The 14,630-nt window shown below is 43.6% G+C and overlaps 2 protein-coding genes across 2 annotated transcripts; one reads left to right on the top strand and one right to left on the bottom strand.

Annotated features, from left to right (window-relative positions):
• Positions 1 to 172: 172 nt before the first annotated feature.
• LOC143324767 (2-iminobutanoate/2-iminopropanoate deaminase-like) lies at positions 173 to 4,538 on the bottom strand. Its single transcript, XM_076737485.1, has 6 exons — positions 4,382 to 4,538; positions 3,446 to 3,551; positions 3,043 to 3,097; positions 2,866 to 2,934; positions 795 to 850; positions 173 to 702 (listed from the first exon to the last, which is right to left on the bottom strand). The coding sequence occupies exons 1-6, from the start codon at positions 4,444 to 4,446 to the stop codon at positions 643 to 645; spliced, it is 411 nt and encodes a 136-aa protein (XP_076593600.1). The 5' UTR covers positions 4,447 to 4,538; the 3' UTR covers positions 173 to 642.
• A 260-nt stretch (positions 4,539 to 4,798) lies between these two features.
• On the top strand, positions 4,799 to 14,622 carry pop1 (POP1 homolog, ribonuclease P/MRP subunit). Its single transcript, XM_076736287.1, has 16 exons — positions 4,799 to 4,890; positions 5,121 to 5,232; positions 5,841 to 5,981; positions 6,375 to 6,550; positions 6,682 to 6,942; positions 7,040 to 7,127; positions 7,367 to 7,545; positions 7,765 to 8,039; positions 8,174 to 8,267; positions 8,364 to 8,472; positions 8,594 to 8,713; positions 9,822 to 9,943; positions 10,135 to 10,326; positions 10,778 to 10,932; positions 12,088 to 12,324; positions 12,969 to 14,622. The coding sequence occupies exons 2-16, from the start codon at positions 5,124 to 5,126 to the stop codon at positions 13,648 to 13,650; spliced, it is 2,940 nt and encodes a 979-aa protein (XP_076592402.1). The 5' UTR covers positions 4,799 to 4,890; positions 5,121 to 5,123; the 3' UTR covers positions 13,651 to 14,622.
• Positions 14,623 to 14,630: the final 8 nt, after the last annotated feature.

The raw sequence follows: 14,630 nt of genomic DNA, 5'->3' as shown, positions 1-14,630 counted from the left end.
GCTGGACTGCTGTAGTATAGCATCTATTTTCAACCACGATCTGAGGCCTAACCCATACTGTCCTCATGTGGAAATGGTTTTCTATCCTGTACAACCCTCAAGGTATCAACAGATATCCAATATATGAGAACTAGTCACTAAGAAAGAATAAGAGACACACAGCACACAGTGATCACCTGCATATACTTTTGTTTTTATCAAGGAAACAAATCACCATCTCATCACATTAAAATATGTATTATTGAGTAATATTTGATTATCCATCCATTGTTCAGTCATGAGAATAGCTCATGACAATACTGTAATTCAGTAAGTGCAAGCAAGCTTCGATACTTAACAGCGATTGTCAGTGAAATGTGAGGAGGGGGGATTTAAAATGCAGGGCTGTCTCCAAACACGTCTCATCAATGTTAATGAGAGAGGAGAAAGTCTGCTGCGCCTGACTGCTGTTAGTCTGCCAGCTGACCTACAGCATGCATATGGCAGAGGTGACAAACATGATGCTTTTGTCATAGAAAGGATTAGTGCTGTACAGGAATTTTGTTTGATCAATCCTTGACTAGTCTACAAAATAAGGCACATACTGTATTATTTGTTAGTGATTGTAGGTTTTCCTGTTTTAATGTTCGATATATGTTCTTGTTAGAGAGCATTGGTCAGAGGGCCCAACACAGCCACTGCTTCAATCTCCACCAGTCCACCCTGGAGAGACAGAGAGAGACCATACAACACAACACCTCAGTCTGAATCCACGACAGATCAATGGACAAGAGCACGTCTCATCAAATACTTACTCTGGGAAGAGCAGCGACCTGGTAGGCGGCTCTGGCTGGGTAGTTAGTGGTGAAGACTGGAGACACATCGGTACATTCAATGACATGAGGTTACCAAGACACGCATATTCAAACATGAAACAGACAGGGCTGAGCTTTGGCATGTCCTGAAAATTTGAGTGAAGAACTACAGTCTGACACACCAACAATAGTTTAATTTGTGATTTCTGAGAGGGATGTGTTTACAGCAAACATGAGGCCAAACTTCAGTCAAATGTCATGGTTTCCACCTCTGATTTGAAGATATAATCAGCAACACGTTAATATGAAACACTCGTTTTGCTACTTTGTGCCACTGACTAATAAAAAAAAGAGCCCTTGTACGTTGCTGTCTGTCACAGCAAGAAAAGCACAACTTTAACTGATAACACTAATTAGGGGCTCGGTTCCATTGTCCCAGTCAGTCTGCACAAGCAGTCCTTAGTGTTCGTAGTTACACCAGAGTTTTTGTGACTAAACACAAATACAGTTTATGACAACTTCTGTATTTGTTGTTCCTAACATTGAGGTCAGGTGTTCAGTAAGAAAAGTGATCTTGCACACAGTCAAGTATGTGCTTTGGGGCAACACTCTCTCCCATGCTCTCCAAAGTTTCAGTTTTACTGATGCATTTACTGATGTTTTCTATCATTTCCTGCTCAGCAGAAAAGAACATTGATTTCTCTGCAAAACACAGTATACTGTTACCCATACAAAGTCATTACACACTTTATAAAATTAAAAAAAAGGTAGCTGAAAGTGGCATCTCCTACAGAAATTCAAATTTCATTGAAAAACAACTACAACCACTTATTCGATGCAAAACAGACAAGAGATCTCTGGGAAATGTAGTGCACAAAATCCACAACAATAAGTGCTTAAGGGCACTGCACAGCTTTGATACCCACACAGGTATTTTCACTTATTGTGCTTGATTAGACCTTTTCACAATTGATTCGAATGTCTCTGATCTCATCTGGTCAGTGTTGTGGAACCTGCTACGGCAAAACTAGGACCCTTTTAATTCTTACCGGTTCAATAAGTTCAGTGACATCAGTACAGCCCCACCCAACTTCAACCTGGTACAACTCCTAATTAGTTTCATGAGAACAAAACACCTGTCATACTGGTTCAGAGGAAGGCAAGTGTCCCAGTACTTGTGAGTGTATTTTTGATCCATATTTATTGAGGAATTTTTATTGTTAACCATCCACTCAAGTGCCTGGAATCAGATTATGATATGCCACACCTTACACATATATGAAGGCAGAGTTTTTTCCTCTAATATTGACTCCTTTCCTCCCTTCAAGAGCATCAGTGAGTGTAGAGATGCTCCTGTTACCATTCTTTTGTTAATACAAAACTAATTCAAATGACACTGAAATGAATATGGTGCATATGGATTTAAGTCTTACTCTATATGCATGATTAAAGGATTTCTTGGCCTTCTGTGGAGCATTGGATGCGGCATGTTGTCTGACGTTTAGTTTAATGCGTGATCCACTGACAGCAGCAGCAGCAGCTCAGGTTTCACTCTGCTTTGTGACTCAGCAAACGTCACTGTTCCAGCACAGTCAGCTGCGTTTCTGAACATTTGTTTCAAACCTCTGAGTGTACTTGCTCTGGATCCGCCTTGTCATATCCGCATTATGAGGAGGCAAATTCAAGGATAGCAATACTCGCAAGGATGTGCCCAGACAAATATGGTGGTGTGACTGATGGGTTTTATATGAAGGCCTTTACAGTGAATGAAAGAGTATGTCACCATAGATAAGCACTCAAAACAAGAAAACAATTTATGGTGTGAAATCTGAGTACGAATAAAGACAGTATGTACAAAAGCAATGATGAGGCAGCTTCAAGCCAACCAAGTGTCACCTATTAACAACTCATAATTGCGCCTGATTAATGCAGGTTCCTTGGATTGTGGTGACACCCAGTGGCAAGTTCTAGACTGCAAGATGTAAGTGATGAACTGTTAGTTTTTTAGAGTGGCTCACCAGCAAACTGCAAATCAAAAAATCCAGTTAATAAGTGAATCAGTGATACTTACACTGCGTGTAAACATTGTTGACATTGGTAAAGTCATTCATGTCAGCTAGGAGCACTGTGGTTTTGACAACTGCAGGACATGACAGGAAAAAGTAAGTTTAGGTTTGCGATGAAAGAATTCTTCACCATATGATCTGTTCAAAGTACAATGCTTTTCAGAAAGTAAAGTTTTTCTCACCATTCTCATAACCACATCCAACAGCTTTGAGGATTTCACCCATATTCACAAGAGCCTGTGGAAAAATGGAGGTGCCTCGTTCTTTAGTATTTCATTTTGATTTGTGAGTTTCGGAGACAAGTTGATAGAAGATGAGATTGAAATGACACGAGAGGAGCCTCCTAAAGCAATGTTCAAACTGACTTACTGTCAATTATAAATTCTAATCATACAATATACTGCATTTATTCTTACTGTGGCAGTTTCTTGATGGATATGAGAAACAGAGGATATAGTAACTCAGTGAGCAGAATAAAGTGGAGTGACAAGCAACCACATCATCCTCATCATAACAGGAGACAAGCTACAGCGCTCCTAGTTTATGAATGAGTGATGGGAGGGTGGTCTACGGTGGGTAATCTACCTGTCTGGTTTGAGCCTGAACACCTCCTTCCACAAGCTGTCCACTGGCAGGATCCATCCCCAGCTGTCCTGAAATGTACATGGTCCGATCTACCAATACAGCTTGGCTGGAAGACACACAAACAGGAGCGAAGAATCATCTACATGACATTAAAAGCTGTGTGATATCTGCTTGGCCAGTGCTGCAGAGGGAGAGCAGACAGTAAATCCAGATGTTCACTTCTAAAGTTTCTGTGAATGCTAAAATGTGGGTTAAAAAAGTCTTTGTGTTTGCATGCCTCTTTGTACTTTGTATTATCTCTATTCTACTTCACTACACCTCCTCTTACTTTTCTTTCTTATCAGCTCCCAGAGTTCATGTGGTTTCACATTGCTGAAAGTCTGTGTGTTCAAAGGAGGGATTTTAAAGATAATGAATCATCAGACAAAGATACACACCTCTGTTTGATAGACAAATATAGATTTAGACTAATGATCTCTTTTCTCTTTAAGGTCCATTAATATGCTGAACGTAAAATAGCTCAGCATACTGTCAGCCAGTGCTGCATTTTAACGCATTCATACTGAACTCCATAAAGAGAGAGCTGCATTGAGGAAACTTTTTAATTAAGAGCCCAGTGTGCGTGCTTAGCCTTACAATAGTTTACAAAGTTTAAAGTGCAATCCAAGTCCAAAAAAACTTGTACTTTGCTCCTACGCACGTCTCATTGAGTGACTGCTGCTCCACCTCAAACCACGACGACTGGGCGACACAGTGCAATTAAACACAGCTGTATGATTATATTGAGGAACTATAAAGAGCCAGAATTCTATTAACATCTTACTAACACTCTTAGTATGAGGTCTATGAACGTTGTTTTGACTGGCAAACTGGGCCTACAGCGTCAGCAGTGAGCCATCTGTCACTTGACGAACTTGAAGTTTCATCTTATCTCACCTGTAAGGGCCGATAGCAGCAGGAGCTTTTGCTGTGCTGATAATCCTCCTGATAACTGCAGCCATTCTGCTCAGTATGTATGCAATCAAACCAAGTGAATGAAACAAGTGCTGCGACAGCGTGCAGGAACCAAGGAGAAGGAAAAGCTGCAGGACCACTGAATGACACAAGCGCAGCTGCTGTCTTACCGTACATGACAGTGTAGACGCACAAAAGTGTTTTATTTTCCTTTTCTGGCACAAGAACGAGTATACCGACACATTCTATGCTCAAATAAAATCTGGTCGTGAGACAAGATGGCATTATTTCAATGAGAAATTCGGTCGTTTGGCATTATATCTTTTTAGTTGCGCCGATATACTACAATTCCCATGAACACCGATGACCGGAAGCAAACATGAAAATCAAGCAGCCTGAGCGAGACTCACATGGTAGCTAACTGGGTAAATGGAAGACGCGTACATTTTGAACAAAGTTTCTGACAAACACGCGTACTGGGAAATTTAGAGGTGAACACACGGAATGTAACCACTATATGCTTAATTTTTAGATGTGTCGTATTTGTGTATTTGTTTATTAAACCCAAAACTCTACTTGACGTGAAGTAACGTGGCTAGCTAGCTAACGTTAGCACTCTTAGCAAGTCATGAAAGTTAGGTGTTTGGGGTGTTATGTTGTCGTTTGGCAAACAGCAAGACTGACGATTCGCGTCTCAAACGTGACGTTCTGCTTTCTGTAGAAAATGTCCGCAGCTAAAGTGAAGATGCGGGGGAAGAAGATGAGGAACCAGCCGGCCAGTGTGCAGTATCCATCCAGCAGCACACAGAACGGAGGAGACTCCCCGGTCACCGGTACTACTGCTTTATTTACCCGTGAGGGTTAAATGTCTGCATGTGTTCTTGTGATGCTGTATGTGACCTCTCCACCCTTTATTCCCATGACCTCGTCTCCTCTCGCAGCTGCATTGTCAGCAAATTTCAGTCTGCATGATGCATCCCTGTCACTCCGTGTGGTTTAATTAGTATTAAGAAACACAACGCTAAATCTATACAATTAACTCTCTTAAGTTTATCCAGAATCTCACTGTGGACGTAGAGCAAGCAAGGACAGAGTTCATATAAAGGGACTTGTAATGTCGTGAGCAACAGTCAGGGTTGAAGGGAGTCGTTTGGTGGAGTAAAACCAGCTGCTGGCTCCACCCTGGTTTACTCTGTCAGACAGTTACATCAGTAACTTTGAAATAATCTGCTCATGTGCAGATTGAGTGAGGAATGTGAAGGTTGAGTAAGCGTATCATCAACAAGAATATTTAAGTTATATTTTTGACACAGAGCTCATCTTGCCATATAGACAGTAGGGTCTGTGGCCACAAGGTAGTTGTCTGTTTTGCCTGCCTGAGACACTTTCTCATTTTTGCTTGTGTTGGCCATGAAATTAATAAATAACAAACTTCCCAAAGGTGGAGGTGACGACAAGGGTTCATCTAATGTTCATCCGTCTACAGAAAGGACAAAGAACCCTCACCAGCTGGGTGGATGGGTCCGTGGACACCAGAAAGATGGTGGAGGCTACGCCAAGGAGATGCCCAAGTACATCACTGGTGAAGACACTGTCCAATTTCTACTACTTACTGCATACTGTAAATCAGGAGTTCTTGTGTTAGAGTGTTGTGTGTTGCTCATTACATAATTACTTCACCAACCTTTGTGATTGTCCAATGAGAAATATGGATAACTATTAAGATTCATCTTTCATCATTAGATATTCTGCAAGCTGGAGAAAATGATCAGATTTTATTTTTAGGTCCATTGCTTTCATGTGATCCAGATTTCTTTCCTTCCAGTGAACAGTTAGTCCAACTCAGGATATATAAAGTCACAAAATGACAGAAACTGATCTCGACTTTATTATGAACTGGGAATGCAGTGTCACAGTCAGATCAATTTAAAACTCAGCGCCTCCATTGTTCTCCTTTGCTCCCATCCCTGTTCAGCTGGAGCTTTTGCCAGGGCGAGGGCGACAGAGGTGGGCGCCATGCTGAAAGCAGTCACCAAGACAACGGGCAGCTGCCATGTGTTTGGAGCCCTGCCAAAACACATGAGGAGACGGGCCATGAGCCACAACACCAAGCGGCTCCCTCGCAGACTGAGAGATGTGGCCAACAGAATGGTAAAGTTCAGAATGTCTCCTTTTAACATCTTAATGTCCCACTTGACACTCGGAGGCCTGTTTCACGTAGCAGCTTTAACACTCTCTGAGTACCTCTGACATGTTCCATGACATTTCTGTTCCTCCTCCAGCGGGAGAAGAGCCTCCAGGCCGGCTCAAAGAAGAAGAAGGAACAGGCAAAGAGCAAGAGCCGCAAAGCCCGCCGCCGTCACGGAAATCTGCTGCTGGAGTTTAACCGTCGGCAGAGGAAGAACATGTGGCTGGAGACACACATTTGGCACGCCAAGCGCTTCCACATGGTCAAAAAGTGGGGCTATTGCCTCGGGGACAGACCCACATACAAATGCTACCGGCCTTGCTACAGGGCAATGAGCAGCCACTGCCTGCTGCAGGTAACCGTCAAAGAACTGGTTTGTTGGATATCATTGTTGTCACAGAGTAAGGAGTGGCAGCAAGATAAACATGACTGGTTTGGTTTTGTCGTCCCAGGACCTTTCTTACTACTGCTGCATAGAGCTACAGGGAGAGGAAGACAAGCTGCTGGCTTCTCTGTCACAGCTGACCAGCAAGGAGGCTGGTGAGAATGCCTCCGACTCCATCCACCAATACATACATGTTGTCTTTATTCAAAGTGCCCAAGGTGCATCATTACTATTGAGTTTTGAGAGGTAGTCTGTGTCCTGTTAAGAGACAGACAGTCTTATCAAAGAAGAGCAGATCAGCACTCTCTTCTAAGAGGTTTCGGTGTTTGATGTGACGCAAGTTGTAAGTTCCAAGTTTAATGTGGAGTAATAAACACGTGGTGCGTGTTTCCAGGTCCTACATTTGCTGCAGCACTCAGCCTGTCAGGGCGAAGACAAGGCAGTGTGGTGGTGTACAGAGCAGGACAGTACCCCTCACAGCCTCTGGGCCCTGTCACCTTTCTCTGGAGGCCCCGGACACAAGGCTCAACCCACAGGCAGCTGTGGATTTGGGCTCACCCCACTATTAAAAAGGTACAGTGGATTTTAGGGGTGTAATGGGTTATTGTTGGCTGATGTAAATCAGAATAACTGCCTTAGGAAAATATAAAATATTAGCTTTTGCTTTGATATATATCATGGAAAATGTAAATGAATTTTATGGTGCAAGGTTTAATTTTGGTAGATCTGATAGTAAAAGGAGAGACAAAGTCAGCCAGACCAGTAACTCCAGTAACTGTGTGCTCCTTGCAGGACCTTCTTCCTGAGTTACAAACTGTGTGCCAGTGCTGTGAGGCTGTAGTTCCTCCAGTTGTTGCAGTGGTGACACCTCCTGAGGTTGTTTCCACCCTAGAACTGGAACCGAAGTCTGAAAAGATCCCTGAAGCAAAGCAGGTAACTGGAGCCAAGAGAAAGCGAACCTGTAAGGATGACAGTGGACCTCCGGCCAAGAAGATCGTGGGAGATGGAACCAGATCTCCCACCACCCCAGTCACCTGGAAGTCAAACTCAACTGGAATAATTATAAAGTTGGTGTAGTTTTGAATTTCACTGAGATGCAAACAGCGTAATATTTGCCCTGGATGAATAACTTCCACTCCAAATGGTGATAGGAATTGTTTTGTCTGAAATTTTGGTATTTCACCTCATGGATCTGTTGCAGTGATCTCACAATGGAGATTGTACGGTATCGCCTGATTGGACCACAGTCACATTCTGTTCTGGCGGAAACGTTGGAGGCCGCTACAGACTGTGATGTAAGAATGAAAGTTTTAGAAACACAAGAAGCCTCTGAAATAGATTTTCATCACAGCGAAGAAGTGTGTTTTATTGGATTTCTTCTTTCTTTTAAGGAAATGAGTAAATCCCAGCCCTCTTCCCTCTGGTGGCCTGAGCACTGCAAAGACGAGGGCAAGATGCATCTGCATCGACAACAAGCTGATGTCTATCACATCCTGAAAGGTCTGTCGTTCTGTTCTCAGTATTAATCAAAATATCGCTGTTATTGTCACATACGAGTCCCTTTTTTGCCATCTGTCTGGGTGTGTGTATACTTAACTAACTATCACTGTAATTCATCCAGGCATCTATTCGACTGGAGAGCTCCCCTCAGGCACAGTGCTGGGTCTGACTGTAGATGACCCCAGGCTGACGTTACCAACAAAGAAGGTTAAAGCTTTGCCCTGTGTAAAGCAGGCACAAGGTACAATCTGACCTACCAGACAGATGGAGTGTGGTCTGTTAGTGTACAGATACACGTGGTTAAAAGAGCATGAAAAGCAGAGATTATTTCCCCAGACTTGAATCATTCAATAACTGGTATCATATCATACTCTGTTTCTTAGCGTGAACTTTTACGTCATACAGTGTGCAGATGGACGTAATGTTCCTTTTCATATATGCCAACAGAAACCTGACCATTAAATAAGACATATATCTACAGCTGAGCACAGAATCAGTCTGTTGTTTCTGGTCTTGAGGTTGTTTCAGTGAGTACACATCTGGTTCTGTGCTCCGGGGGGGCCTCTGCCTGGCCATGCAGATGTTCCAGGTTCGAATCCTGGCAGGACCCTGTACTCCAAACACTCCCTCAGTGACCGACAGCAGCTGATTCACTGTCTATGAAGAGATACTGAAAAGATGAGGGGTTGGTTTCAACCATAGATCACATACAGCATGGACATAGTCACCATGACATCACCTATAGGTCTGTGAAGAACCCTCGTGAGGCTCAGTGTCAGTGGCTGTGGCCATCGCCATCTTGGTAATGCTTAATTCTGCCAAACCTCTGGAGGTGGAGCAGAGGTGGGCCGAATGAAGCCTGGCTGCCGAAACCTAGCGCCTAGCTGTCACTCAAAGCAGCCGTTGCATAATTGCACAAGGCATACATACATACATAAGTGTATGCCTTAATCTAATTTAAACGAGTGATTTAGATTAACATTCAGCCCATACATGTCATGTCATGAATGTGGAAATTAGCTATAGAGAGCAAAACCATGTTTTGTATCAACTTTATGATTTTATTGTAATTGTGGATGGTGAGGATGATTTTTAGCATAAACACACATCTGTTTTCCTTCTACGTCTTTCCTTAAAAGATGCTAAGGTCCTTAAGAGGCATCATGTAAATGATATGTAAATGAGGGACTGTAACAGCACGTTTCCACAGCTGACTGTGTTTCGTAAACCATCATCAGTTCACCGCTCATTTAGATGTTGGGTTTTAAATCAGATGTAGAGAGCTTCATGTGTTTGTCCCGACACTAAGGATGCTGGTCATACAGGAGCATGCCGTGTGTTTGTTTCAGAGGTGGACGAGGAGAAGAGGAGGGAGCTGATGTTGCGTGGAGTACCAGAACACTGTTGTCAGACTTACCTGTGGGAGCAGTTTGTCCGTGATAACGTCACCGATAACAAGATATCAGAGCAGGTAGTTCATGTTACTACCAGAAGAGTCATCCAGTCATTTTCAGTAATCCTGATTGTACCTTTGCTTCCAGCATACTGCGTGTGCCTTTATATACACTTTCTTCTATGTCTTTCATGAATATCTCTATTTCTGAAAGTGCAGATAAGCTTAGACGTTGCTCTTACCACAAGCATTTTCTGCTTTGCCTGCAGGACTTGAACCGTATGAGAAGTGAGGTGCTGGTGCCGGGCTCCAGGCTGAGCCCCACTCCCCTGCAGGGCAGAGTCCCCATCCTGCTGGTTCACCAGCCTGGCAAGCAGGTGGGACATGAGATGAGCTCCTGGGGTGCTGGATGGGACCTGCTGCTTCCTAAAGGATGGGGCATGGCCTTCTGGGTGCCACTGGTAGGTCGCATGGACGCTGCTTTTATTTGATTGAATCTGACTTCATTATCTCTTCATTTCTGCTGGGAAATAGTGGTTTCATATATTCTAATAGTGGCTCTTTTAGACATTAATACATATGTAATGCCAGAGTGATAAGGCCTGCTTGGTATGATTTGGATGATATGGGTTTTATTCAAACTACAGATGTGTAGGTTTCCACTTGAGGTGCTGTGAGGCTGTATGTATACAGCGAATAATACCTTGGATGTCAGTATGGAACGCTCCGTGAAAGATGTTTTCATTATTTGTTTGCCTCGCCCATGTTTTGCAGCAGTTCCATTTTGTTTGGACATGAACTGTGAAAATGTTAAATGTACCTTGAAATTTAAAGGCAGAGTAGACGGCCTCAGGTTTGCTTTATATGTCAAGTTCCCTAAAATCTTTTCTGCCTGGTTTCTCCCTCTGCCAGGTGTACAGAGGAGTTCGCATCGGAGGGCTGAACATGAGTCTGAAACACGCTCAGAATAAAGGAGCTCCCCACTTCCCCCACGATTACCCAGACTGCCCTGCGGGCGTTCGTTTCCAGGAGGAGCAGGAGGCAGAGCTCCTGCACAAGTTCAAAAGGTCAGCTGAAGCGTGAGCAGGAACCAAAAATGGTAACGCTGATTTTGATTATTATTATCAGAAACATGGTAAGGACTGTTTTCAGTGGGGACATCCTGTGCTGCCAAAGCTTTTGTGTATCTTGTAATATTATTTTGGCATCTAGCTCGTCTGTCAGCCTGCTGATAGAAAACAGGATCTTAAGAACTTGGCCAGAAAATAGAAGGTCTTTACTTATGGACATGTTTCAACAATATATTTTAATCAACCACTGGCAAAGTTGAAGTGACCCTTTAAACTGTGAGGGGAAATGTTTTCAGTTACATAAACATAAAGTAAGGTGATAATGATACCATGCTGGAGGACAGGGTTATATTTGTCCATTGAAAACATTTGAAAGAATGCACTACTGTTTCTAGAAGCTTATTTCTTATTTCAGCATTTTAATTCTACTTAATTGTCCACCTTAACATCGTGTTTACTTTAATGTGCTCACATTGCTTCACCCCCTTCTCCCCAAAGTCGTCCAAAAACCACAACTGGCTGGTGAGGCGCGTGTGGAGGAGGCTTGTCGTTAATGACGTAGCCTACTGAAACGATTGAAACCAGCGTGGAACCGAATGACATCGGCACCAAGCGGGTGCACTTACAGGCTTTTACAAAACAGCAGCATAAGTAGGCCTGCATTAAAGAGGAGAGGTCACACCACAATCAGTGCATTTACAGGGAGTTTGGAGCGAGATCGCCCACTGGTCTCTGGGCCAGATAAAAAGATAAAAAACTGCGTCGTCAAATGTACTTTTGTGGCTGTTAGTATACCTGTAAAGTGTATGTGTGGGAAACACTGGAAGATGCTTTGTAGTGGTCTGTTTACCGTGTACCATATGACTGTACAATCATCTGCTCGGAAAAGATAATATTCACTTGCCCGCAGTCTAAGTAAGTGGTGAAAATGTCAGTGGATTAGAGGTTTTGATAGAGAGAAGCACTCCAAAGCTCTGACCCCAGTTAATTTCCATTATGCAGATCTTTCCCACCATGCAGATGAGATGGTAATAAGGCTGCAAGCTGCTCTCCCCCGACTATCCGCTGCTCAGCAGGCATGATTTGTTACATAAGTTGGCAGGGTTGCCCCGGCAGTTTGACAAGGGTTTGACCCTCCGACCTCTTCTGTAGGCGTCCGCCCGCCAAAAGGACCAATTACATTAAACATGGCTGTCTGGCACCGTTCCGTTGCCCGTGGCAACAGCTGGCCGAGGAGTGGGAGCTTATCTCGAGGGAAGGAGGAGAGGAGAGGAGAGGAGACCGGCAGACCCAAACCACAACAGAGGCTGACACAGTGATGGAGGAGGAGATGACATCACAGAGAGATATCTGTGCAACAAAGCCTCAGAGCTGCGTCACCGTTCTGAGGTCTGTCTTTTTCATGTTTGTGATTTATTCCGTTTTTTAATCCTCTCCCTTATTGTGAAAATAAACTAAAATCAGTACTGACTCAAAACACACACCCACTGTAGGTTTATGCCAAGCTCCCTTCAGACATTTAACAACATCTAAATCACACTTCTAACAATATTAATGCCGTTGACTTTTAAAGGCCCCTTGAGCAGAAATGTGCAGTTTTGGGGGCTTTGGGCTCCAATCATCACTTACTTCTTTCCTATTTTTTATTAAGAGACCCCAGTGCCGCTTTTGACAGGCTTGATGCATGGTGCTTCTCCAGTCCACCTCCCTTTCATCATAATGTCCCTGATGAGAATACCCAAAGTACATCCAGACTTAAATTGCTGCAATATATCACGGAGATTAGGAGACGGGAAGAGTTGCATCTATCCTCATAAAACCATCACACAAGCTCTGAGTAATGGCTGACTTTATGAGAGAAAAATTGGATTGATTTTCACTGTCCATTGGCTGCCTTTGTGTTTTCAGCATTAGGAATTAAAAAAGTTTTTATGCCTCTCAGAACGCTTAATGGGGCCAATGAAAATGCAGCTTTATCTTTGATTATTAATCGCCTGTTAAAAATGGATATTGGTTGTTTTTATGCTTCCTAGGAACAGAAAGTCACTCAGGCTGCTCTCCGGCTGGTGCAGACCCACGACATCTAAAGGTCAAAAGCAGTGCCGTGCAGGGGAGGTGCCCCCTCTTGATCGCTCAGCTGCGACGTCGTTTCTTACCGCACATGTGATGAGTCTGGTGTGGGTGCGCCTGTCACTTCTGTCCAAGGGCAAACCGGAGCTCCACGCCATGGTGTGTGTGCCGACCGCAGAGGACCTGCAGCTGCTGAACAAAGGGCCCGGCAGCAGCGGCCCCCAGGAGCCCCCACACAGAGACCACTTTAAAAGCAGAATTAAACGCAGGAAGAAGGGCCCCAAGAAAGCTGCTACGTCCTCTTCATCTTCTAAGACTGAGGGAAAAGAGTCAGAGCTTCCTGCTGCGTCTGAACCAAACTCCACCACATCCCAAGACCCCAAATCATCGTCAGACCTCATCTTTGGTCTGTGGCCGGATCCTCTGCCGAGTGTCACCTCTCACTGCTCCCGGGTGACTCTCGGCTGGGTCACTCAGGGCGACTTCTCCCTGTCTGCGGGCTGTGGGGAGGCTCTGGGGTTTGTCAGTGTCACCGGTCTCCTTAACACCCTCGTCAACCAGCCGATGGAACACAGAGGAATGTTGCTGCTGCGCAACCCCACCTCTCTGCACTACCGCTTTGCTAAAATCAACATAGAGGTCTGATTGAAAACTCCTGAGCTCATGCAGAACAACCAAAAAGCACTAAATTTTTCGTTAAGAGAGACCGATCAACAGAACTTCTGTCCTGCAGAGGCCTGAAACATGTCATCAAGTCACATGATGCTTCATTAATTAAGCGATACCTGTGCCTTGATAGTTGCTTTCTTGGACTGCCATCGCCTACTCTACATGCATGGGGCATGACTACAAGCCACCTGGTGCTGTTGAAAAGATCATTTTTAGTTGTTCATATTATACTGTGAGACTTTTTTCAGTTGACAGAGGTTGGTTGTTTTCATATTTGTTTCCACATTGCTGCCTTTGTGCTCCGCAAAGGGATCAGTTAAACACTGAAACTACATGAAAGCCTTGGTTTTAGTTAGAGATTAGTTCCGCCTTTTATCAACTGGGTTTCCAAATGAATTAATTTATGGATTATTTTATCTCTCTCTCCATGCTAATGATGCTGTGAGGAATTATGTTTCGTGGACTTTAAAAAAAGTCAAAATGATAGGTTTGAATTTGAGAAAAGTGCCAGTTTCTGTTTCAAAAGGCCACTGCATTGAAAATGTTTTTGTTTGAACACAAGCTAATAAAATACCCATACTGCACTTGACAGAATAAGCCATGTGTGGGTAATTACTGTCACCTTCTCCTCTGTAAAATCACACAAGTTCTAATATAACCAACAGTGAAATACGTGCTCTGGCCTGGCCTTTATAAGCAAATTCATTCTTTTTATAGTTACACTGGTATGAGCACTGGTTTCCCACACATCCCATAATGTGTAGGTGGCAGAAAAGAGTTTTGTTGCTTGGCAACACTTAAGTTTGGTAGCAGTTGAGTATGCAGTCTGAGGTTTATTTGAGGTAAATATGGGTGGGCAGGCTGTGCATTAGTGCCATGGAAACGTATTTCAGAGTTATGCATGCTCAAGTGATCTCACACAGAAATGAAAACCTGCCGTATAATGTGAGCACCTT

This window comes from Chaetodon auriga, chromosome 8, assembly GCF_051107435.1.
Source record: "Chaetodon auriga isolate fChaAug3 chromosome 8, fChaAug3.hap1, whole genome shotgun sequence".
Lineage (NCBI taxonomy): Eukaryota > Metazoa > Chordata > Actinopteri > Chaetodontiformes > Chaetodontidae > Chaetodon > Chaetodon auriga.
The sequence above is the reverse complement of the archived record's forward strand: the minus strand, read 5'-3'. Positions and strand labels throughout refer to the sequence as shown.